At 38.1% G+C, this 27064-nt stretch overlaps 1 protein-coding gene across 1 annotated transcript in view; it reads right to left on the bottom strand.

Moving 5' to 3' along the window:
* The window catches only part of Gpc3 (glypican 3), a 336736-nt gene that overhangs the window by 39057 nt on the left and 270615 nt on the right, over positions 1 to 27064 (bottom strand). Inside the window, exon 7 of the mRNA XM_034485703.1 lies at positions 7223 to 7382. Coding sequence (XP_034341594.1) covers positions 7223 to 7382 — 160 coding nt within the window. The remainder of the gene's footprint in view (positions 1 to 7222; positions 7383 to 27064) is intronic.

Here is a 27064-nt window from a genome sequence, read left to right on the forward strand (position 1 = left end):
AATTATTTAGAACCCAATGGTACTAAATGATAGTCATATTAGTTAATATGGGCATACTGCTTTATATATATTTTTTTTTTGTTTGTTTTTTTGAGACAGGGTTTCTCTGTGTAGTCCTGGCTGTCCTGGAACTAACTCTGTAGACCAGACTCAGAAATCTGCCTGCCTCTGCCTCCCAAGTGCTGGGATTAAAGGCATGTGCCACCACTGCCCGGCCTGCTTTATAATTTTAAAAATATGTTTCTATCCACCATCACATGTGGCTCAGCAACTAGTGAGCTGGGCAGGCATGTTATCAGAACTTTCACAAATGCTGATAACATGCCTGAAGATTTTTTGGAGCTAAGGGACGCTGTCTAAAAGTTACCACATTGGGAATTAGCAGGTCCAGTTTCCTTGATTCTGTGGACTAAATGATGTTTTTAATGTTGGAAGCTTCAATGCCCTGTGTATTGAGAATGTCCCCATACTCATTAGATAGGATCCACTTCCTATTAGATAGATTGGCTCCTTTTGCATTGAAGCCGTGTATTCAAAGGGACTGATATCTTAATAAATACAAGATCTTGTCTGAGAGTTCCAAACATGGATTACTTAGCAAGAACCAACCTGTAACTTAAGTGTCAAAGCTCCGTATGGTATGTTTTCAAAGAGTACAAAGGAATGAAAACTAGGTTGCTCAAACTGCAGAATCCATTTTGGGAAACTACTGCAGTTTATGACTGAATTTGTTGCCAGCTGGTCAATGTAGATAGATACAATATTCTATCTACATTGTATTTTGAGCTTCTAATGTGTTTTGAGCTCAGCACTGGACTCAACATGCCGCCCATGAAAACAACAACCCAGGCTGTTCATTCATCCAAAAGCTCTCTGTCTGCAGATGTCGCCTGGGATAAAAGGCCTATCATAAAGTTCTTTCCCTGGTTTTATCCCTTTCACAAGTCCAACCCATTAATGAATTTCTTAATACTCAGTGCTTACCAGTTCACATTTGTGAGGATTTGACTTGACAGTTTAGAAGAATACATCATTGAAATGTCCATCCCTTTATTATGCCACAAGCTTGTTGGTTGTACTTGTTCATTAAGAAAAAAAAAAGCATGGAAAAGAGGCCAAGTATGATGGCAGATACCTGTAATCTTATCGTTTGGGAAGTAGATATAGAAAAATCAGAAATTCAAGGTGATTCTAGGCTACATAGTAAGTTGAAGACCAACCAGAGGTACATGAGACCTTATCTCAAGAAAAAAAAATAGAAGTTAAAAAAAAAGCAAGTGGCTTTAAAATAGTCCCTAATCAATATTTATTTAAAGTTGTCACTTTACCTTTCAAGCATAAACTAATTGTAGAGAAAGAATATTTGCTATGGAGCTATTGGTTCTATGGTTGAGGAATCCTATAGCCACTTCTACAAGACTACTAGGAGGAGGTGAGCTAACGAGATCAGCTCACTACCTAACCCGGACAGGGAAAAATGCTAAAAGGGACCTGCAGTGGCCTAGGTTTCATCTTCAAAGTCATCTAGCTAATGAACAAAGAACAGGTTTCATTTGCAGTCCCCACATGAATATCCGAGAGACCGGAAGTTTTCCAGAGCAAGTTTTTTTTTTTTTTTTTAGAAGAAATATCTGTGGACATGAAATACTGCAGTGGTTTTAATACTGGTTAAAGCTTTGAAGTCAAGTTGAATAGGAAGAGGTCGGTATATATAGCTGCCAGCTAGTTGCTTGATTTTAATGATCTATCATCTGTTTTGAATAAACAAACAAGAAGCCAGTTCTTTATTTTCAGACAAATTTTCATGTGGCCCAGCCTGGTCTCAAACTTGCTGTATAGCCTGTATAGTAGAAGGTAACCTTAAAATTCTGATCATGTCTCCACCTCCCAAGTGATAGGATGCTTTGAATTTATTACTATAGTTGGTTTCTAAGACAGTGCTGGTTTACATCCATTGGCTCTTTGAGATCCTATCAGCATCCACAGAAACAGACAAACAAACAAACAAAAAAACCCCAGCACCCTTCATAGCAGGCATCTGGTTTTAAGTGTTGGAGTACTGAGGACTGAGCTCTATGTTCTACATGTATCTTTTGTTTTAAGATATACAATGCTCTATAATAAGACCTAATGTTACCCCCATTCTCAGATGTGGAAGCAGGAGAGGAGCGAGGAAGTACACGAGTGGTGTGATTTGAAAACTCATGTGCCCTCCAAACTCAATTCCCCATACAGCAGTACTGTGGTAGTGGTAGTGGTGTTAGCAGGTGATAAGGATGTGTGAGCTCCGCTTCCATGCAGCAGAGTAGTCCCTTACAACAGGACTGGTAGCGGGGGAGAATGCTAAACTTGCTCATTTTTGCCCTTCCATCTCTTCTACAAGGTGAGGAATCAGCATTTGCATCTTCCACCATCTAAGAAGGCATCAAGAAGGATTCTGGCAGATGCCAGATGATGATGCTTTGATGTTAGACTGCCAGAACTGTGAGAAATTAATTGCTGTTCTTTAAAAACCACCCAGTCTAAAGTATTTGTTAACAGCAGCATAAATAGACTAAGACACTCATCAAGAGGAAAACATACTACACTTGGTAAGCCATAGGTCAAGATGTAACTGGGTGAGATACTGCTTTACAGCCATCTCACCAAAAAAAAAAAAAAAAAAAAAAAAAAAAAAAAAAAAAATTAAGGCAACAATCAGAAAAGAGTAGAAACCCTGAAAATTGCTATTTTTAATGTAGAAATAAGAATTGCAGTGCATTGGGCTTGGTAGTCCATGTCTACAATCCCAGCTGAAGCAGGAAAATTTGGGGGCAGTTCAAGGCTACCCTGGGGTATATACTGTAAAACTCTTTCTCAACCCCCCTAAACCAAATAAACCATCAAAACATCAATCACAAGTCCATTCCCGAACAAAATAAAATCTGTAAAACACTGAAGAAAAAAGTTGGAATAAAAGAAGGAAAGGATGGAGGCAGGAGCTTTAAAAAAATAAGCATTTAACAAAATTTAGGATGAGTTTTAAAAGTGAATATACCCCAGAAAGCTTGGACACATATAAAATCTTCTTAGTAATATCCTGTTATCCAAGTGTGCTGATGGCTAGGTGCAGGTAATTCTTTGTAAGAAGGCTGAGTTTCCTGATTGAAAATGTCAGAGTGGTTAGAATAGGGGCAATATATCACAGAAGAGAACAGAGAACCTGCTAGTTAGATGGAAACGCATAAAAAGGTATCCCCCAAAGACTCCTGTAAGTGTCTTGGCAGGAACCACAGCCAAAGAAATGATCACAGACTGTTGGCAGTAGACAAGTCTGTAAGAATTGTTTAGGCATTGTCTTTATGTTACAGCTGTAGAAATTGACTCCTAAACAGTGAAAGGGACTTTCATTAGGACACATGGGAATTAGAAACACAGCTCAAGAATAGAACTGTATTACATGCAGTATATCAAAAGAAAGGAAGAAGCTAGCCAGGAAATCCAGCCAATAGGATCACTCACTGGTTATGATGTAAAAGGTCTGTTCAGGGACAAAAGGAAGATGCAAGAGAAGTGAACAGACTCTAAGCCATGCTCTTTATTCCCAAATTGCCTTCTGGAGGAGGCAATTTGCAGTACACTAAATGAAATGGTAAATGCACATCATGTTCCAAGTCAAGTTGACTAAATAAATGGATGAAGATGAATCACCAGGACTACATGGCATCCACCCAGATTTTCAGCAAAATTATATAACAGCTAACCAATGTGTATAGCCTGTTGTTCCAAATAGCTATTGTGCCTTGAGCGTGACAGATTGGCAGTGAGTTTCTTCTCCACGAGAAGTGTTTTAAAGGAGACCCAAGGAACCACAAGCTGGTAGAATCACTGATCACGGTAGGCACATGGACTACTTTAGAAGCAGGGCATCATTTTCCCTGTAAATTCAGTTAACTACCTTCAGCATAGTATTTTATTGTTTACAAAGCTCTTAAGCTTAGCCATGCCTTATAAACTTACTAGAGTTCTTCAAGAGGATCAATGTGCATGTAAACAATGGGAAACCAAGGATACAATATTGCCAAGCACTGCCTACAAAAGTTAGGTCACCTTGGAATTATAGAACATTTTTTTTAAAGTGGCTAGAGACAAGGCTTCCAGGCAGAAAACCTTGAGTTCAAATGAGCAGTTCTGTGAGCTCAGAACAAATGCTGGGACTGGTTAATATTTTGGTGAGTCATCTGGAAAATTTGTATAATGTATATGGTCACAAGAGTTGCTAGACACAGGTTAGGGGCTTAGGACCCAAAGTGCTTCAGGTTTTGATGTTTGTTTGTTTGTTTTAGATTATAGGATATTTTTGTAGTCTTTACTGGTTGGACATCTCTAATCTAAATATTTGACACCATTTGAGCATCATGTTGACTCTCAGAAGGTTTGAATTTTATAATGTTTTGGATATGGGGCTTTTAGACAAAGTATGTTTAATATGTAGCATAATACATAACTCATTTCCATGTTTACACTGAGGAGCAAAGAAAACATTTGAGTAGGTTGTCTGACAGTAGTAGTCTCTAAAACCAGACTGCCTGGTTATCAGTCCTGAATCTGTCCTCATGGAACCAGAAAATCACTTTAGAGTATATCTTGAAAGCATTGGTAGAGCTTATTTCAATAATTCAGATAACTATTTTCCATATATCCATTGGTTTTAAAAAATTTTAGGAGGGAAGCTAACACTTATGGAGCACCTAGTGGTCCATGTTGTCAACTGTTCCCTTGATATGTTCCTGCAATAGAGCCATGAAGTTAGGGTATGATCCCCATTTGATGAATAAAGAGTTGGAGTATTAGAAAGGAAGTGATAAAACTTAAGGATTTTTTTTCCTAAGTCATACTAACATGTAGGAAGAAGTAAAATATAAGCTTGCTCTATAGCAAAACAACTTTCTTGTCCCTGAATCTTATGTGAAATGAACTGTGGGGGTCAGGTATGATTTAAGAAGGAATAAAAGAGGCTTATCTTTATAGACATAAACATAGACACTGGTATGAAGATAGAAAGCAGCACAGAATGTTTATGGGGTTCATGGGGCACAAATACAGCTTTTAAAGCCGAAGTAAAGGGTGTATATGTGGCTAATGGTAGAAAATATTGCCAGAAGGTTAGCTAGGGCTAGACTACAAGTCTCTCAGAATTCGGCGGAGGATCAGAGCTTTATCTTCAAAGCAATGGGGAAAGGATGAAGGCAGCTGAGCTAGGGAGAGTATAAGATGCTTCAGAAAGATTAACATGTCATCTGTGCATGATGAATTGTTGGGATCCTCTGCCTGGGTCTGTAATTCTTTGTTTGCTAATTTGTTCACCTAAGGCTCACAATACTCCTGCCTTAGCCTGGAATCCTGTAGGACATTTAGAATTTGGTTGCAATATTCTATGCAGGAGGGTGGGAGGAGGGAATGAGAGGAAGCAGTGATAGAAACAGAAAAGGTAACAAAGAAAGAATCAACATGGATTCAGTGAGCAACTGCATATGAGGAACAAGGAAGAAAAAATAACCAAAGATATAAAATTGGGGATAATGGTGAGAAAGTCAGATATAAAACATTAGTGATCCAATGGAGGTGTGGCCTGGTAACTTAGGAGAACAGTTGATACTGAGAGTGATTTTATGTCATCTTTACAGTAGGAAAACAAAAGAAGAAGAAGAAGGAGGAGGAGGAGAAGGAGAAGGAGAAGGAGAAGAAGAAACTTAAATGTCTATAGAAGGAAAAAGGATAAATAATACAAGTGTGTGTGTGTGTGTGTGTGTGTGTGTGTATGTGTGTGTTATACATGACTGCACTAGGGGTGTTGGAGGCATGAGGATCAGCAATTCAAGGTCACTTTCAGGTATGTATTAAGTTTGGGGTTATCCTAGGATGTTGACTCAAAAAAAAAATACAATCCAAGAAATGGAGGAGGAAGAAACCATGCCACCATACCCTACCCATGAAAGGAGCTTGAGAACATTATATTAAGAGAATCAGAGAAGGGCATTCAGTGTACAATTCTACTTTATATGAATTATGAAGCAGTGAAACTCAGGAGCCCCAAAGGAAAATACCGTTTTCCAGGGCTGGGGAGTGTCTGGGGAAAATGAAGAGGTGCTGCTTTAGGCATGCAAGATGGAAAATGGACATCTGCTCCTGACCAAATTGGACCTAATTAATGATGCTTACAGTACACATAAAATTTTGTTAAGAGGCAAGATTTCAATGAAATAGAATTGATTCCAAGAAAACATTAAAGAGGGAGAGTAGATGCAATGTGTGTGTTCTCTCTAGAGAAGAGGGAAGAAGAAGAGGCTTAAAATGAGACCTCTGGCTGGCAACCAGCTTTTAGGGCCGGATGAGAATAGATAGCAGTTAGTTAAGGGAATGAGGCTATGGGAGAAACAGGAGGCGAGGGATGATAGAGTTTCAGACAGAAGCTATGTGCTGAGGAGGAAAAGTCTTCGTAGTGAAAGTCCATTTCTCCCATGTAGAGAGATCTCAGTCCTTCTTTGAGCCCAGTTTTTTTTTTTTTTTTTTTTTTTTTTTGGAAGAATTTATAATGGAAGAAAGCTTGTCAACATGAAAGGACTTAGAAACTCTGAGACACAACAAATAGGAGATTCGTTGTTGTTGCATCTCCATATTGACTCCAGCATCCCTGGTATTTCTCTTTTCTATTGCTATTGTTTTATCTAGCAATACAGTGATATGTTATAACTGTACCAGACTGCTTTGAGAAAAGAGAATAGACATGTTGTTTGAAGGAGAGGCCAGCACATAGCTCTTCCTTTTAAAGTTATTTCATTGTTGGTGTGCTTCCTTTTTTGTGGTTTTGGGGGTTAAACCTAGTACCTCACACAGGAGATGCAAGTACTGCACCCCACCACAACCCCAAGATTCACTGTAGGTTCGCACAAGATTCCCAAGGCAGCATTTCTTTGTATAACCAAGAAGGCCTAAGGACAGCTCCAATGGGAAAACAGAACACACTGATCAGCTGAATTCACTTTTAGACAATGCCTTTCTGGTCTACCCAGGGTCAGAAATGGAGGCTTCGGGTGGGAACCTTCCTGAAAGCTTCACCTTTTGAGAGTATCAACTTTCCTAAAAGAGTTCATGGCATTGTGTGCTGCAGGGATTTTAGCAGTGGTCTAGAAAGCAATTGAGTTTTTAGGCTCTGAGAGCATCAGCATTTTGAGCCAATTACCTGCAAGGAAGCGCAGTTGGTTCTTCATTTTCATCATCCCGTCACCAGAGCTTCCGATGCACTCATCTTCATCATCACCGCAATCTCCACTTTCAAGTCCTTCCTCATCCAGGCTTTTATCCAGAACTTTACCCTTGGGCACAGACATGGTTCTCAGGAGCTGAAAGAGAATAATAGGTCTGTAGAAACTTTCCTTCATTTTTTTCTGGTAGGGTTAGAAGAATGTGTTACCACAAAGTATACATCTTTTAACAACTGTTTTCAACGGACTGTACATAGTAGCATATACTAGTAGCATCAGCTATGAGGGAGGTTGAAGCAGAAAAATTGCATGGATCCAGAGTTTAACATCAGTTTGTGTAACATAGCAAGATTCCATTTAAAAAAATCATCTTCAAATTTAACTATATGTAAAATGTTTATACATGTTAGAGCATGGAGGAAAGTCTCTGGGCATGCCTGTGAAGGATTTTCTAGATTAGGTTAGTAGAGGTAGAAAGATCTATGCTAACTGTGGACACCACCATCCCATGGTTGGAGTCTCAGACTGTATCAAAAGGAGAGAGCAAGCTGAGAACTCCCATTTGTGCTTTGGGACTGTGGATACAGTGTGTCCAGCTGCCTCATGCTCTTGCCAATTCTTAGTCTTCTCTTGAAAGCTAGGGTTTTATCATTAGCAATAAATATGAGTAGTTATTTTCCTCCTGCTGACAGTCTCTCTTTGTTCCTTTTCAAGACAATGATGTCTAGAGTTCCTTGAAATGTACACTGGTGTGCAGTGGAAGCATACTTTGTGTACCTTCCATTTCATAACCCAAACTATTATGAAATTCAAAAACACAAATGATGAAAGGGGGCTAAATTTAGTTCCCATCACTAATCTTTCAAGAGTGTTTCCTTGAGATGTGCACTGGCATATAGCTGAAGCATAAATACTTTGTGTACTTTCAGTTTATACCCAAAACTATTAAGTAATTGCAATTAAGGGTTGCGGCTTAATAAATTCAGTAATTTCCACAACTTCATAGGTGACTGCCGCTTATTTTCCTGCAAACATACGTAATGATGATTATGGTGACAACTGCATTTCAGTGTCACTGCTTTTATTTATACAATGGTGCCAACAGTCTCCCTAGTCAGTGCTTTGGCAAATATCAACACAGTAAAACCAACAAATAAATTTTTAGTATTGTTGTGAAAGTAGTTTCTATCTTGTGGCCCTCTGGAGTTCAGGTACTTCTGGAATCCATAGACCATTCTTTGAGAATGGTGAGTCTATGCTATAACAAACATCACTATAAAACTTCAGATCCATCCTTAACCATTATTTCATATGGGAAAATTGCTTTTGACATAAGCATTTCATGTTAATTTTCAAGAATGCATCCTTTGTGTATAACACGGACTGTTTGCATTAGAAATTTTTACATGAGGAGATTTTGTGGTTAGGTATATATTAGTGAACTTGCTATTTTTTAAGCACATCTCACATTTGAGCTTTTTATTAATACCTTCAGTAAACATTAACTGAGAACATACTATGAGCTGTTGTTCATTTCTGTCTATTGAAAGGCTGCCAGGTTTTCAAGCCAAGTTCAAGTGCCATGTCCTTAATAAAGCCTTCTTGGCACATGATCATTTTAATTCTCCTCCTCTGTCTCCCACAAGTGTTGCTTTTATCTCTACCCCCTAAATAGCAGTTTCTATATGTAATCTGGCATTACTTATGTATATTTATGATTTTCTCCACTACCAGACTGGAGCTGCTAGGGTCTTTATCTTATGTGTTTTTGAACCTCGCAGCACTTAAGGAACTATCTAGCATATAGTTGACACTCAGTAAATGTGTTATTGAATGGAAGCAAATGAAGTAGCATGGTAGACCTTTAAAGTTACTTCCATAACCAAATAGAAAAGGAAACGAACCTCAAAGCCAGGGTTAATTGTAGAAGAGCTTAGAAATGGATAGCAAAACCCCCTTTATAAAAACTACTTTTATTTTATGTATATACATGTGTATATGTGTGCCACGTGCATGTTTGGTGCCTGCAGAGACCAGTAGATGGTTTCTGATATCCTAGAATTGGAGTTATAGTAGTTGTGAGCCATTGTGTTGGTGTCGAGAACTGGATCTGGATCCTCTGAAAGAGTAACAAGCACTCTTACCAAATGAGCCATTTCTCCAGCCCAGCTGAAAGTCTTTTGGATGACCCTGGTAGCTTATTTTGAGAGATCATTTCGACCTTTCATAAATGTTTCCAGTATTACTGGATAGCTCTGTTAAAATAAGGTGAGACTTGAAAAAAAAAAAAAGGCCTTAAAATTTTGCCAAGGAGGTAGCACTTTAGGTCTTAAATTATGTTCATTTTGGAGAGAAATCCAGCCTGGAAAGGAGACTGTGGCAGGTTTCCTAGTAATTTCACTTGGACAGCAACTGAGGAGTCTAGTCCTCACACACCAACAAAACAAATTCAAACCAGGAAAACTATTGTTTTTGAAGAGAATGAAGAAGGAGGTTGAAAGAAAGACAATGGGTCCGAAGAAGAATTGCCCATGAATGGATATGAATTTAATGCAGCTTTGATTTTAGCTCAGAAATCCAATCAGCTAATTCCATTTCATAATATGGTCCTTTTGTTCTCTCACTATTTACAGTGTCTTTCAGACTTAACATTTACTTTATAAAAAAGAAGATTGGGAGAGACCGGTACAAAAGCACAGGGCTTAGTGTTGTCGATGAACTGTTTGTCATTTGCAAAGGATAGTATCCTATCAGCTTTTAAAAATAAGCCCTTGGCTCGGAATAAGTGATTACCAATGTCACATATTATTAAAACACAAATCTGACTGTTTCATCCACTGTCCATACAGCTAGGCTCTAGACCTGAAGCATCTGCCACACATGGATTCACATATGCCGAGTGGAAAAGACCATTCACAACCCAGCATTGTTTATAGCTGCTACCCTCTGTTTGAACTACTGTTACAGTTGGTTAAGCATATTGTAAATATATATTTATGCATTGGATTTGACAAAAAGTCTTGCTATGTATCCCAGATTTGGCCTCAAATTTGGGATTCTCCTACCTCGATCTCTAGAATGCTAAGACTATAGGCATATGCCACCATATCTAAGCCTTGATTTTATTTTAGAATCTTTTTTAATGTGTAAAGCACCATGCTCTGTTTCTCATCTATCTTTTTTCTTTGTCTTCTAAGACATAATCTTACAACTTAGCCCAGGTTGGCCTTGATCTCATACATAATCTTTTTGCTGCCATGTATCACACTACTGGCAGGGTTTGAATCTTAAATACCACCCCCACCATGTTCATATAGTAAAGGTTTAGTCTCCAGAAAAAATGGACTTATTGGGTGAGGACAGAACCTTAAGGAAGGAGGCGGAGCCTAGTGGGAAGAAGTTAGGTCATTGGGCCTTTGAAGAGGACACCGGGTTCTAAGCCTGTTTGGAACCTCCTTCCTGGCTTCCGAGAAGTGGGTGAGGCAGCCCCTCTACAATGTACTCATTACCTTGCTGTTCTGCTTCTCCATGGGCACAAAAGCAATTGCCCATGGACTTTCAGAATTGTGAAACCATGAGTGGAAAAATACCCCTTTGTCCTTACTAGTTAACCAGCTCAAGGATTTTGTCATAGTAACAGAAAGCTGATTAATACAATATATATATGGAAAAGTAAAAGGAAAGAGAAACAAGGGGCAAGTCCTTTGTGTGTAAAACTCTACATCGTTTGTGGCATTTTTCAATACCACATTTAATTTAAATTTAAAGTATTGTGGTATTTAAAGTAAGGCTTTAAATTGATGACTTTCACGTAGTAAATCTTGAATTTTAAATCATGCATACTTGGGTTGCAATCCTGGTTTTCCCAGCAATTAAACATTATATTTTCAGATAAGCTGCTTAATTTCCCCAAAACAAAATTTGAGAAATAGTGTTTATCTCATGGAAGTTTTATAGTATTTGAACTGTGGTAAAAACACACAACAATTCAGGAATTTATCAAAATTTCCTTATCTGTTTTTCAGCATTGAATGTTTGCATTATGGCTACGTCTGACTTTCCACACATAGTTATTCTCATTGAGTGTATTAATATCCCTTTACATTTCTTATCATCTCTTTTAGTAGGCTTGCTAGGTTAAAGAGTATGTACTCAGAGTCCATAGACACCCTTGGGAGTAAAAATAAAATTTCTATAAATGTCATCTAAGATACTAGCTGGAAATGAGGCTCCCTGGGCTGGGGATGTAGCTCAGTGGTAAGTTCCAGAAAGTTTGGCAGGTGTGAGGCTCTAAGCTAGATTCATAACATCTTAAAGAGAAAACACATCTGCATTTCTAAATACACCTGTCTTCCAGAATCTTGATGTGAGTGAAGCCCAGATGAGGTGCTTTTGTTGTTTGGTTTTTTTTTTTTTTGGGGGGGGGGTCATGTTTTAGAATGTTCCCTGGCTGGTCTCACATTTAAGAGTTCAAAGATATCCTCCTGCCTCAGCTTCCTAAGTAACTGAGATTTAAAATTAAGGTTTATGTCAACTCTAATAAAGGTTTCTCAGTATTATTCTGCATCTTAGAAACTCTTGAGCTGGCTTTGGACTTGAATTGTGCTGGGAAGATGTACATGATTATGCTTGTTGGAATCCTTGTCATTACTCTTTAAACCAGCTTATGAAAAGAGTAGAACACAATGACATTTTTCTTTTCCCTGAAGTATGGCCATCATGACCCTTTGCCCTCATAGTTAATAAAAAAAATCCCCTTCTGAGGAGAATGAAAAGCCTCTTCTACAAAGGTGACTGACTTCATTTGATTAGAAAAGCAAACATTGAAAAGTAAGCATAGAAACAGGTACTCAGGTTCATGCAATAAAAGGAAACACAACCCTGACATAAGTATATAAGAAAATTAGTAACATGGTACAGGAAATAAAGGCTTTTTAGAATATATCAATTTCATATTCTTAAATACATATCCACAAAGGGTCACTGCATCATGGGACAACACAATTTGGTCAACGTTCTTTTCATGCCTGGTTGACAAGAGAACAAAGATCAGAATAATATACTTCTTGTTCTTATGGGGATCAAGTATGCTGCAATGAGGCCCATGGGAGAAACCCCTCTTGATCTGTCTATATGGTACAGACAATGTGCCTCTTGTTACTGTCCTGATTGCAAGAGCAAGAGTCTTATCAGCCTCTCACACTGGCCTGGGACTGAGCACATGTTCTCTCACATAGTCACAAAGTCCTTTGGAATGCTTTCCTCCAATTTGTGTGGCAGGAAAGACTGCCATACCCATTTTCTTCATCAAGGGAACACTCTGAGCCTCAGAAAGTATATAAGACTAAGTTACTGGGTGATTAATAAGGATCTTAGTTAAAAAAAAAAAAGACATCATTTAGTCCTTAAGTCCTAAGCTCTCTAAGAAAAGTACTAGTTAGGTAAAGACATCTGAGAGGTTCAGTTTCCCCCTTTCAATTCGGTTGCCTTGGTTTCTGGTAACTTCCTACTCCATGGCATTTTCTTAGAGGCTAGGTGTGAACTATATAACTTGATGGGAAAGACTTTTACTATTGGGTGGGAAAGTAAAGAAAGGGCAATAAAACTAGGTGTGGTGGTGCACGCCTTAATTCCAGCACCCCAGCAGAGAGGCAATTGGATCTCTGTGAGTGAGAGGCTTGCATGGTCCACTTAGGGAATTGCTGGGGGAGCCGAGGCTGCATAGTGAGACCCCTGTTACAAAAGTAAAACAAAACAAAATCAAGAAGGGGTAATAAGGCTATGCTCTTAATAACACTGAACGCCTGTGTCTTGCTTTCTATCTTCTGTGTCTTACATAACCAAACCATCTCATCATGAATGGGTTTGTTTTGATAAGTTTTGGACAGCCGGTCAGAATGGGATCAATAATGCCATGCCTGTTGCTACACAGCTCAGAGTTTTCTTGACTCTAAGCTCGTTAACATTTACAAAATAATAATGGATAAGTAATAAAATAGATATTGTAAATATGGGGTTTGGTACATAGTTTGGGTATTTAGCTGATGTCTCTGGCTGCTTACAGACTCTCTTCTAGGCAATTTTTCTTTGGGTGGGGAATCCAGGTTACATTTTAAAGCTGTTAAGCTAGGCTCACAAAAACTGATTTGGAATTGTTTGGGTGCTTAGCTTTATACAACCTGCAAGGAATGTTTTGGGGGCATGGCCCTCCACGTCCACAGTAATGTAAACACATGCTTTACTGTTTGTATTTGAGTAGCATAAGCTAATGGGAAACAAATGTGGTAACTCCAGTGAATCTTGGACTTTTTGGAATGCCAGTACGATTTATGCATTGTGTACATCCACAAGGCCTCACATGTGACCCCCGCTTTGCATGCACGCTTTCTTTGAACAAATGCACCAAGCCACGGCCACAAGTAATTGGAAACAATTGGAAACTCTGCACTTTTGAGATGAAGCCAGAACCTCAAATGCACAAGGTTGGAATTAATGGCTATATATGTTCTTTGCCCACCGTGGAGGCCATGCTGCACAGCAATTAAGAGTGTGAGCTTTGGAGTATGACCAGCATGGATTTAAATGTCTACCCAGCCAATATACTACCTGTGGGATGCTGTATAAGTTGCTTACCCTTACTGAGCTTCAACTTTCTTACCTGTAAAAATGGGGGCTAATATTATTAAGTCTATAAAAAATAAAGGTACCAGCATTTACATTTTAGATTTCTGTGGATGTTCCTCTCACAGAATTTTCTACAATATATAATTTGCAACTATACATTTCCCAGTTGCATCTGTAATAGACTAAAGAAGTGATGCAGTCTACCTTGATTACCTGTGGCTAGCATGGCATTTGTCACAAAGGAAGGTATTATTCAATAAATGTTCATTACGTGGATGAATGGACATAGAAAAAATACATACATCGTGCTTAGTGTATTTCCTGACAAGGTACTAAGTTCTCTAACATGTGAACTCTGCTGTTCAGGATAATGATAATGATCTCAAGGAAGAAGAAAAAGCTGAGGGAGAAGGGCCAGCAGCCCCCATCACACCAAGAGAGGTGAAGGGCTTGTTGAATATGCCTTGTCAGTAAGGTCAAGTTAAGTGCTTTGACCACACAACAAGGTACCAGAAATTCATCGGGGTCTGATGTTTTCAAATGTGAAAAAACCCATATGAATGTTCACAGTAAGGCAAGGAAAGGTCTGTGCACCAAGGAAGTGCTCAAGGATGTTTAGTTGAGGGAGTAGTAGGGGGACTGCTTGCTAGAGGCTGTGCTTCCATAGGTGCCCCTCACTGAAACTCTCTTCCATCTTCCACACCCATCTCTCAGGCTTCATATCTACTCTCTCTGCCACTTCTAGCTTCCATGGGTCTCAGTGCATCTTGGTAAGGAAACGCTGAAATGTATGAAGAGAAGTCTCTTCACTGAATAAATGTCTAGATAGTAAGACAAACTGGAATGTGAGAGACAAGCTGAGGATGGAATCTATGGAATTCAAACCATTTGAGAGGACAGCTCTCTAGAAAATTTCCAGTAATGTTATCGATACAGGTTGAGTTTGCCTTAATTGAAATGTTTGGGACTAGGGGCTTTTGGATGTGTACAAATACATGAAGAGGTATCCTAAGGATGGGACCCAAGTCTAAATAGAGAATCCATTTCCCTGCCATATTTACTTTATATACACAGCCCAAACAGAGTTTTTACTACTCTGTGCATGAAATACTGTATCATGCTACAAAGTTTTGTACTCCGTGGCTTCAGGTTGGCACTCAAATTGTTTTGGATTTTGGAGCATTTGGGTTTTAAATGACCAGATTAAGGGTTTTTCAGTTGGTATCTTAAAACTGTACAGCCCTTTAGTCTTTCTTAGAGAGGAGGCATACCATGGGAGCTAAAGGCTTATACTCTGGAGTCAGAAAACTTGGCTCCAAATCTGGACACTATTGCCCACCAGCCTTAGGACTGTAAACAAATTATTTGACTTCTTTAAGCTTTATGTTTCTTATCTCTGAGATAGGCATGGTAATACCTCTACTTGTCTCTTACGCTGCATATGCTATGGAAATTGAATAAAGCTCTCAGCTTGGTATGTGACACACAGTTCACACAATAATATATTGCAGTTTTATATTAAATACTACATATTTATAAAGAACAGAATGAATGCTTAATTGTTTTAGGTATAGGCTACAATTCAGTTATAGCCTAAGTACAACTAATTACGGGGAACAATAATCACTTACTGTTACCTATTTTGTGATTACTACTAGCATTATTTTAATAATTAAAACCACTTCCTTATCTGTCTTCTTAGTCGATCCTCTGCAGAACCCCAAGAGGCAACAGTAGAGGCATCACTAATTTTATTTTATAAAAGCAGTATGATGAACTAAGAAGAGATATTAGGCAACATGTCTGTTTTTAACCTAAATGCTTGTAAAACGGCTGGACATGGTGGCGCTTACCCATAATCCCAGTATTCAAGAGGCTGAGTCAGAAGAATTACAAGTTTGAGGCCAGCCTGGTACAGATAGTGAGATTCTGTCTCTGAATACAAAATAAAAACTTTATGAAAGGGTATTTACAGTAAGATTTAGCTAGGGTTTGGAACAGTGCCAAAAGGAGGGACTTAATACTCTAGCCTTAACTTGTAATAAACACAGGATCTGGACAATAATAGAAAGGAATGGATAAACTAATGGAAGAAGAACTGTATGCACTGAACTTTATGTTTCCCAGCCTCTATCTCTTCCTGCTATGCTTGCCCTGGTATACTAACAGCTCATTCCCGGAAAGGACTTGGATGCAGAGCCTAAACAGCTAGACCAGATGCATAGATGGGGTGAGTGACTAAGGGCCACCATTCACTTTATTGGGTGACACTAAGAGGCAGATCCCATATTTATCTCCACATTCTGGATCCTTTATCTCTGGCAAAGTGAAGTAAAGTCGAAGAGTAGAGGAGACAATTGATATTCTTAAATAAACGAGACCACTAATGCAAGAGGATATGGTAACCTAAATGGTTCCATGAGGCACCCATAGACAACCAGGGAGCCTCTTCCAATACACAGTCAAATACTTTTCTGTTAGGTTAGTCTGCCCGTCAGATGAGCTGTGAAACCCCCTCAAGGGTCTCCAGCTTTACTTGAATAAGCCTCTGTTTTAGAAACTAAAGGACCAAAGAGTTACAGTTATAAGAAAAGTTACACCAAAATGCTCATCCCACTGCAAGCCTAGGGATGTAACAGAAAGGCAGGCCAGCAAGTCAAGCTTTCCTCTGGAGGCCACTAACCCAGGGCATCTTTTTCACTAAAGATTACAAGCATGCTTGTCCCTGTGTCAGTTTTAAACCACTGTGAAATGCTATAAGGGTGAAATATCATTTTATTTTTTTTTTCTGAAAGGCAAACCAGCTTCAAAGGCCTCTGTGAACCCTCATGCCACTGCTTGCTTTGTGAAAGGATTGTCCCATTGAGATGAGGGCCATCAACAGGAGGCAAAGGGTCCTGTGGTGAGAGTGTACCAAGATATTACATATTTCCCCAGGGAACTAAAGGTACACAGACATGATCTGAGCATTTCCTACTGTCTGAGGGCATAAATGTGATCCATTCCAAATAGACAGCCTGTGGTTATACTTTTGGGAATTGAGAATTCTTGCCTCTAAAAATAGCCTCTATGTATGAACCACAGCAGCCATGTCATCAGGCATTGGGTTTGAAGAGTCAACCTCAGTGGCTGAGGGGGATGATGCTTCACTACTCTTTCTGTGGTCCTCTGGTCCACTGAGAGTTAACAAGATGTCTCTAGTTTCCCTATCAAAGATTCTTCCTTCTTTGGAAGAGCAAGTCAAAATCAGGCCATATATATATATATATATATTAGTAAAAACTAGTTTTTCTCCCTGGCATGCCATCTGAAAAATATAAATTCTGATAATTAAGGTAGCACTATAGCATTTTGAAGAATAATAAATGACTCAGGGCATCTGGTATAAGTAAATGAGCTGAGAAGGATGAAAAACTGTACTGAAACTGTACTGAGTTTTTAGTTTCCTTGGAAGTGAGAGAATTTCAGACATTTCTCTTTCTAACTTTGAGCTTATGGAGTCCTTGGACATGAGCTCTCACATGAAGCGGGGAATAGGAGCAGAAGCATTACAATATTCGCATTTCATCATATATATTTACAGGCTGAAAGAGAAGAAACCAAGACTAGTGTCCTTCTGTCTTTCAGGCTTCCATAAGTAAAAGCTAACTTAGAGATTTGGATAATTGTTTTTAAATAGAAAAGACAGTGCTTTGCTTGTTAAACGTAGCATTAAAGATGCTGAAATGGCTGCCTTTTCAGAATTTACCACCACAGTTCCATAAGACTTTGGTCCTAGAAGAACACTTAAGCACTGGACTCTTTAGTGTACCCCTGGCATGCTTAGTTGGGTTCAGTAGCTACCAAATGATTGACTACTGCCTTATGGCATCATTTTTTTTTTCTTTCTCTATTTTAATGGGTTTGAATGGCAAGGTCAACCAGGGGATGAAGGAATGTGAAATGGAACTCCTGGCATTTTTCAATAGAGAAGGAATTTGAACTCTGCTTTTGGTAACTACTTAGGATACCCCCTTTCAAAACTAGCAGCTGAACTTAGGGTTCTGTGCATGTACTCCAACACTGAACTATACCAATAGCCCTTGCTTAGAACACTTTAAAAGTATATTATGAGCAATACACTTCAAATAAAGCCTAACCAGTAAGACACTGAATGAATCAGTATCTTGTTGGAATCCTCTACTAAACAGTCTTTTAGCAAAATCCAGTCACTTTGCATCTATTATGTATTGATATTGGCAGACATTATACCAATTTCAGTCTAGTAAATTCCATATATACTTACACAGAATTTTAAAGCAGTGATACTTTCTGCCTGGTGATTTTAAGCCTAAGAAATATTTTTGACTTAACTTTGCCCAAACCAACCTTTGCAAAACTATGTTACCACTTGCCTAAACCAACCTTCACATTCACCTTTCACTTAGTAAACTAAAAACTGGTTCATATTTTGGCTTTGGGGTTAATTTTACTTCCCTGAAGTATGGATAAGATTGATGTCTATTACAATATTTATTCATCCTTTTTGGACAGTAACTCTTATCATTTCTTATTATTATTTAATTCTAAACCACATCAACCATTTCTCCTGATGGATCTGCCTATGAATCCATTCCAGAGACAGGCCCTTTGATTTTCCCCAAAAGCTTATTAGAATTTAACTGCAAGCTCTGGGAAGAGCACTATGTAGCTAAGTCTAGCCAATGTATACTTGGAATTGGGGAGAGCTAGATCTTATGCTGTTTAGCTAGGTATATGTTGGTGAAAATGCTAGTAAATTCATTGTTTTGTTGGCACTCTCTGGTGGCTATGGGATGCACATTTTGCTTGTTTCTGAGACTTAAGTACTTGGCTGGGTATCTTATCTGGACTCTTTCCCTATCCCTCAAAATGATTTGGGGATGATGGTGGTGATAGAATGGCAGGAATAAGAGAATGCAAGTGTGGGAGAGGAAAAGGAAAACTTACATAACAAATTACAGCCAACTTACATCTATAGCTCCACCTTTCTTTTTTTCCCTTCATTGAGCTCAATATGGAAGAATGTCTTGACCAGTTCTGACATGGGTTTCTCCACCATACTCTGAGATTCCTGGCAGTCACACTCAATTAATGTCTTTCCTCCTTCCCTTTCCCATAACATTTAACCTTATAATGGGTAACATAAACACATTCCAAACATTGTGCACACTTAATGGTTCTGGGTAGAATGATAATTTTTTTGTCTTTGAAGACATAAATTGAATGCCCTAGTTAGGTGCAACAGGGTGAAAAACAGCATATTCGCCTCTCAGAGGATGACACTTAGTGTGGACAAAAGGATTTATTAGATATTTTGAACACACAGAAGTGCTCAGTATTATATGCAACCAACACCTTACTAAGGGGATAAGCAAAGAATGTTGACTTAGAAAAGGATTTGGGTGATTACACAGTCCAGGTCCAATCCCCTGATTTTACAGATGAGGACGGCAAGTCATTACGGGCAACAGATATAGCATGTTCCAACCATACGGTTGGCTTCTTAGACTTAGATACTATGAGGAACGATAGATGTCTGCTGTATCCTTGGAGATAGTATGGGAAATCCAATTCAGTGAAAAAGAGGCAAAGGGACTTGAGAGCTACAAAAATAAGTTTAAATATGCTAAGAGAAGAAGGAAGTTCGCCTTCTTAAACTCTGCCAAACAGGGCAACATCACCAGCAAAGGGGTTGGAGACAAGGTGCCTAGGCATGGCAAAGGCAATGCTACATACAGCCTGTCATTAAGAAATATATGGTTCCCCAGAAGGTTCTGTCTAGTACATGTGGAAATGCAGTGGACTAAAACTAGGTCAAATGCAGACTTTTTTTTTGATAACCACTGATCAGATTCAAGGTGATCTGGGACTTGGAGAAGGGAAATTGTGTATGTGTATGACTGTATTTAATTATATACAGGCATAAAATTCGCAAGAACAAAGACAAATACATATAAAAAAGAAATTCTTTTCTGTGTTTGTCTTTTCTAAGACGACACACAAATCCAACATGGTGTACAAAGAGGACTTGTGATTTTTATACTTGTCATTAACTCCTATATCCTTCCAAAGTCTTCATTTTTATCCATTATTCATTTTATCCATTCCTAATGAGCTAGCTAAGTCAATCTGCCAAAATATCTAGCCATTTCCTTTTCTCCCTCCTATTTGTCTTTTCAAACACTTCAGTAAGTCTTAATTATAATGAATCCTTGCATGTGTCTTTAATCGAATACAATTATACTTTATTTCCTACTTTCCTTACTCTATTTAAGGACTTACTTTTACATCTCAGATGGCTGCTATTTAACATTTTTGTTTCTGAAAAGAGGCAGTGATGCACATACTGTAAGCATTGGTAAAATTGTCTGTAATGACTCCACCAGTTCAAACCGCATTCTAAGATAATCATCTGAAGCGACCTTACAGAGACATGCATATATCTTCCCCAACACCAGGGAGAGAATGGCCAGAAATTCATAAGCATAAATATTCATGCCTACACAGATCCCTTGATTAGTGGTAAGTACTAAATTTTGTAACATGTAATGTCAAACCTGAGGGCCACAAGAGTTTAGAGAAGGCAACTGTTACTAACCACGTCCTTCACTACCCTGATACATATCCCTGCCTCACCCTTCCCTAGCCCTACATCTGTTTCTTTTTCCTAAGCATACAAGCCAGGAATAAAATTTCGTTTCCATTAATTCAACTGGGAAAACTCTTCCTTCGCTTGAAGCATTTAGGTATTAGCATTTTTATATGGGTCAAACCTGTATATTTAGAAACATTACCTTACTTTTAGAGAACCACACCTAAACACTGCATGGCTCTGTGAAATTTCCCTTCCCAACTCTATGGGAAAGAGTTATACATGTCCATTATTTCTCATGTCTCTGTTTCACTACCTCCTTGTAATTCATAGAACATGTGTATAACTTTGGCTAGCTGACTGGGAAATAGCAAAGAAACAATACTTACAACTGGACATGGTTAGTCTCTTCTCTAGAGGACCCAGTTTTTCCCAGCGGTTCCTTGAATATTCAGTCTGTCAAAGCACTTGTGTAACTGTGATGCAATGTTCATGCACCAGATCCGCCACTCTGCCAAAGCCTATCTTTAAATTCTCTCAAGATCTTGTTCATGGCTAAAGTTTTCAAGAACTAGCCTCTGCATTCACCGAATAGTGATCATACCAGCTGCCTTACATAGCCTGTCACAAAGAAATAATGTGGTATGATACATGGGAACACAACAGACAGCAGTCAGTGCTAGATTTCTTTGTTGATAGTGATTAATCTTGAGGCCTTAAATATGGCTCTTCTCTGATAAACTATGCCCTTAATGCCTGCCTTTGTTGGGAGAGTGGCTCACTGAAGAGATGGAAGGGAATACAGAGGAAGAGATGCCTTGGCGTGGGTGAAACATCTCTGGATGTCCATGTATTTATTTCACATTGACAGTTGTCTATTCTGCTTTTCAACATTAATTCAAATTCCCTAAGTGATAAGTAAAAAAAAAAATATTTATTTCTATAAAAATGGGAGAAGAAGGAACAATTCCCATCTTTTTCTATGGAGCCAGCATACTAAAACCAAACATTATGAAAAAAAAAAAAAAAAAGCACAGAAGATCAATGTTTTATGAATACAGATACAAAAATCTTCTAAAAATTTTTAGATTTATTAATTTTATGTGTATACTTTTTTGCCTGCATATATACATATGTGTATCATGTATGTGCCTGGTGCCAGGGAGGTCAGAGAAGAACATCAGATCCTCTGGAACTGAGAGTTGTTGAGTTGTGAACGACCATGTGGGTGCTAGCAATTGAACCTAGGTCTCTGGAAGAGTAGCAAGTCCTCATAACCAATAAACCATCACTTTAGCTCTAAGAGTAAAAGTGTTTTAATGATGATCAGATTTGCTCTTTTATTTGTTGTTGTTAGTTTTTGTAAGCTCTCCATATAAAGGCCTAACTATCCTAAAATAATTACACTTTACCTCTGTCAGTGTTTGTATTCAGGAACCAGTAGCGTTGTTTACTGGGTTAGTGGTTTCTTCCAGGTTAACTATCAAAACCAGGACAGTGTGATGTAACAGTCCATGTCCCAAGAACCTCCGAAGAGAACTATGAAATGAGACACTAGTTCGGTTCAGGTCTTTCACTGTAACTGGTTGATTGCTAACGGATTTGAAGCTAGTAAATGATATGTAGCCTTAACTGTATGCATAGCGATATATTAATCAGCCAGGAGATAGCAAGACTGCAGAGACTTCTTTATTCTCAGGCACCATGCATTTTATTTCCATTCTACTCTAGACAACCTTTCCTACCAAGCCAGCTATTTTCTGGTTTTCATTTAGCTCCACAGTGTTTATATCACTTACAAATAGGATATATCATGCACAGTAAAGCCAGATAAGTCCTAATAAAAATTCCTTTCAGGATCTGCTGTAGTACCCATGCAAATCAAAACTACCAAGTAATTTCAGTGGATACATCATGTGGCCTAATTGTTATATGTTTGCACATAAAACAAACTGTTAGACTACAGTTTACTGTACATGCTTACACGCTGTGAGACTGATTTATTTCAGGTTTTAAGTTTCACACTCAGCTTGCAAATTGTATTACCTATGAGAAATCATATTCTGGCATTCAAATAAAACCCCTGTTATTTGCTGGTCCAATAAACTATAAACAAATTTGACCTAGAGTCACAAATACATCCAGCTCCTGCCTATCAAATTCTAATGAGGTATCGCAGGATGCCAGAAAGAGCCCCAGATAAACAGTCATGTATTCTCAGCTTTGTCAGTCTTTGCATCTTGGTGGGATTCTTTAAAAAAAAAAAAAAAAAAAAAAAAAAAAAAAACCTTCTCTGGGCCTTTGTTTTCCCTAATGTCCAGAAAGGAAGCTGGGTCACGTGAACCCTAAGTCCTTTTTTTCAGCTCTGACGGTATTGTTGAGAGTCCTCAGAAGAGGAAAGGGGAAATAATTTTGGAATGATTTTGTTCGTTTGTTTGTTTGAGAGAGTGTTTCTCCATGTATGTCTGGCTGGCCTAGAACTCACTGTGTAGATCAGACTGGCTTCAGCCTCACAGAGATCTGTGTACTTCTACCTCCCCAGTGTTGGGATAAAAGTCGTGTGCTACCACTGCAAGGCTGGGTGATTATTCCCTCCCCTCCCCGCCCCATGTTGGAAGAAATTCAGAATTATTGGAGGCTTTATTTGGGGGAGGGACAATGTCAGGAAATCAGATTCTAATTTTAGGTTTGACACAGTAAGGCATAACTGCTAATCAAATGTTACTAAAATGCTTACAAGTTCCAGGTCTGGAAAAGCCATTTGAAGCCCTTAGAAAAACAATGGAGAATGTCAGCTGTTTTTCACCTGCTCATGGAGGAAATTCTTGGATTTTAACCATGTCATTGTCCTTTAACTCAACTACAGCATATATAAACCTACAAGCAACCACCCGTTTTGAATTACATATGAAAACATCCAACCCAAGACTCCCCCCCTTTTCTTTGACCTGAATTCTCTCTATCCAAGTTTTTTTTTGCACAGCATTAATGTTTATCCATGGAAATGCTCTCTTTCTCCGTATTAGAAGGACTAGATGGCTTAAGGAAACCAAGCAGCTCTGGGATCACATATAGAGTGATGATGGGTCTCTCCTATGTATAACTACTAAATCTAATGGCCTACTCTCAGCATTGTCAAATACCAGGCTGACCTTGCAAGCAGGCAGAAGAGTTTGGCTGTTGGCAAGCATAGATCCAAGAGATGGTATGTGGCCGGATGCCCTAAACCTTAGGCATTTGCAAGGATTAACATTCTATCTTTAGACACACATTTCTTTTGCATAAGCATTAATTAGTGCAGGTATCTCTTTGAAATAAAATGTCTAGTAGAGGGATAGGACCTTAAATCACCAGCAGTTTATACAGTAACATTTTGTAAAACACACTCATTAATACATTGTGCAAGTTGATCCATGGATATACAAGTTGAGAAAATGTCCTATACTATGTGCCTTCTTACAAAGGCACAGTGTACATTATGGTAAGGTTTTCTATAAATGAATTGCATTTGGCTTAGAGTACTGTTTTGTTATTTCAAAATATGGAATGTATTTAGAAGTTATTTGCGCTACATTGCGTGTAATAAAAAATTTATTATCTTTTAAAAATATGTTACACTTAAATTTATTTGTGTTTGGGAGGGGCATGTGCTATGGTACATGGGTAATAAAGTTTAGAGGACAACTTTTAGAAATTAATTCTCTACTTCCACCATGTGGGTACCAGGGATTGAACTTCCGTTGTCAGGCTTGAAGACAAGTGTCAAAACTGTCTTAACTATCTTAACTGTATACTTCAGTAGTGTTAATTATCTTCACAATGTTATACAACCAATCTCAAGAACTTTTTCATCTTGTAATCGCACCTCTATAGATGAAATGACAACCCATTATTTTCTTCTCTCAAAAATCCTGTAAGGCACCATTCTCCTTTGTGTTTTTAAGGGTTTAACCATTCTAGATGCAAGTAGAGTAATGAAGTCGTTGACATTTGGTGATGGACTTACTGTGATGCCTTCAAGATTCACCCATGTTGTTGTAGCAACATGAAACAACCATCTTTTTATGTTGAGTTTTCAACATTGTGCTCATCCATCTGCTGATAAAAACCTTGCTCCTATCTTAGCTACGGGGAATGATGCTCTTATGTGCACGGATGTGCAAATATCCCTAGCTTTTGATTATTTTTGATTAATAACCAGAAGCATGATTCCTAGATCATATCATAATGCCATTGTTAACACTATGAGGAACAACTGTCAGACTGGTTTTCATAACGGTTGTATCATTTTACATTCCTACCAATGGTGGACAAAATTTAAACTTCCCCCTTCCCTCATTAACACTAAGACTTTATATTTTGTGTATGCAGTTTGTTGTTGTTGTTGTTTTGTTTTAGTAGCCATTATAAGGGGTATGAGGCCCTCTTCCATGGTGGATTTCTGATTAACAATATATATATATATATATATATATATATATATATATATATATTTTTAGCATTTCTTCCTTAGGCTCTCTGGAGGAATAATTTCAAAAGTCACAGGAATAAAAAGTCCATGGATGATATTTAATACATAGCTCTGGGGCAAATGGATGACTATAAGTACATTTTCTGTATAGAAGAGTTTTTGTTTAGCTCGTGAACTAATAGATGTACTATTTTGGAGCTGGAAAGATTGATCTGCAGGTGAAGGGACAGTTGCTCAGTATCCAGAGATCGCTTCTGTCTCACAATTCTTATTGATTCTTTATTTGATTTAGTTGGTGCTTCGAATCTCACTGTTTTGTTTTGGGTGGTTCGGTACTGCAATAGTTTAAGAGTTTTAAGGGGAAGGCAACAATGCCTCAATTTCTTTTGTATGTTGTAGGAATAAAGGCCATAGTTGCCAACCCTAACCAAAACATCTAATCTAATGGAATATGTCACTGTGTATGTGTGCATGTGTCTGTTGGACTGAGTATGTAAGGTAATCCGGAAGTTTCACAGACATTAAATATTGAAACATACATTTCTAATGATTTATAAAGTTACTATGACAAAATGTTTAATATGTGCCTCTGAATGACACAAAACTGTTATTTCCTTGCCTACTCCGTCAGATAAAATTTCCTTAAAACATTAGGGGCAACTAAATTCAATACATTTTAAATATATTAATATTTTTATTTATATATTCAATTTTAATAATATTTTGACCCACAACTTAGCACATTGTCAATTGAACATTGTTTTGTTGGCTTAAGTAAACTGTTTTCTTCCTAAAATAATCTCCATTCAGAATATGCCACCTCATCTATTGGATTTCCTTTTCTCAGCAGATGTTCTGAGTCTGTATTGTTTCCAGATTACAATCAGGTTGTCTATAATACAGAGATTCAGACATCTGGGCCAAGGGAAAATGGGCCAATTCATTTTAATCAGGTTAGGGAGGAAATGCTTCCTGAAAGCTTGCCTTAAAGACATTCCCACTTTATATCCTAAAGGTGCTGTTTTGGGCTTTGCTGGAATTCTAAAGCACATTTAAAAATGTGCCTTCAAGTGTGACCACTTGCCACAACATTAGAAAGAATAGGAGATTAGAAGGCCTAGTATCAAGACTAAGTATAAGGGGACAATGTTTAGATTACATCCCCAGCACTGAAATTAAGAAAAAAAAAGACTCAGGTGCACTACTTTATCACTTGATTGATTCCCTTTGTGTGCAGTATCCAATCATAGCTTCAAGTGTAAAAAGCAGACAATGGAATATGTACCTCATGGAACACCTTGGAAGAGTCAATAAGATAACACATACAAAAGTACCTTGTAATATCTCACCCCAAGTAGTGTAGTCAGCCTTGCCCCACCTAAATGATTAACAGTGTCTCTAAACACAATGGATATTGTTACAGTGCTCTAGTTCAAGACAAAGCAAAATAAAACAAACAAATACCTAAACAAATGAACATTTCCCCCAAACAAATACAAAAAAACCAAAAGCTGATGAGTTTCTGATGACAGAAGGGAGGGCAAGGTACATTCACATTCTTTGATTTCTATTTCTTATGTAAACTATAAGATAGCCATAAGAATTATTTGAATGGGCATTCCATCCAAGAATACACAAATAAGTGGCCAACTGTCTATGAGGAGATTCTTAACATCATCACTCACCAGGATATGGGAATTAAAATCATAATGAGTTACTGATAAAAGCAGCTAGAAAGTCTAATCAATGAGTGACAACAGTAAATATCAAAAAGCATATGTACACACTGGAATGTCATATATTGCTGGTAGAAAAACAAGATGGTACAATCACTTTGGAAAATACTTAAGGAGTTTCTCAAGAAATTAAGTGCATATTTATTATATGCCCCCCCCCGTCATTATATTCCTACGGAATCTACCCAAAAGAATCAAAAACATCTGTCTATACAAAGGTTTGAATGTGAATGTTCTTAGTAGCATTATTCACACAAGTCCAAACTGGGAACTAATTCAAATGTCCATCAATTGGTGACTGAATAAACAAAATGTAGTATAGCTATAAAAAGAGTACTATTTAGTAATTTAAAAAACCAACAAAGAGCCGGGCGGT

Source organism: Arvicanthis niloticus, chromosome X (genome assembly GCF_011762505.2).
Source record: "Arvicanthis niloticus isolate mArvNil1 chromosome X, mArvNil1.pat.X, whole genome shotgun sequence".
Classification (NCBI taxonomy): Eukaryota; Metazoa; Chordata; class Mammalia; order Rodentia; family Muridae; genus Arvicanthis; species Arvicanthis niloticus.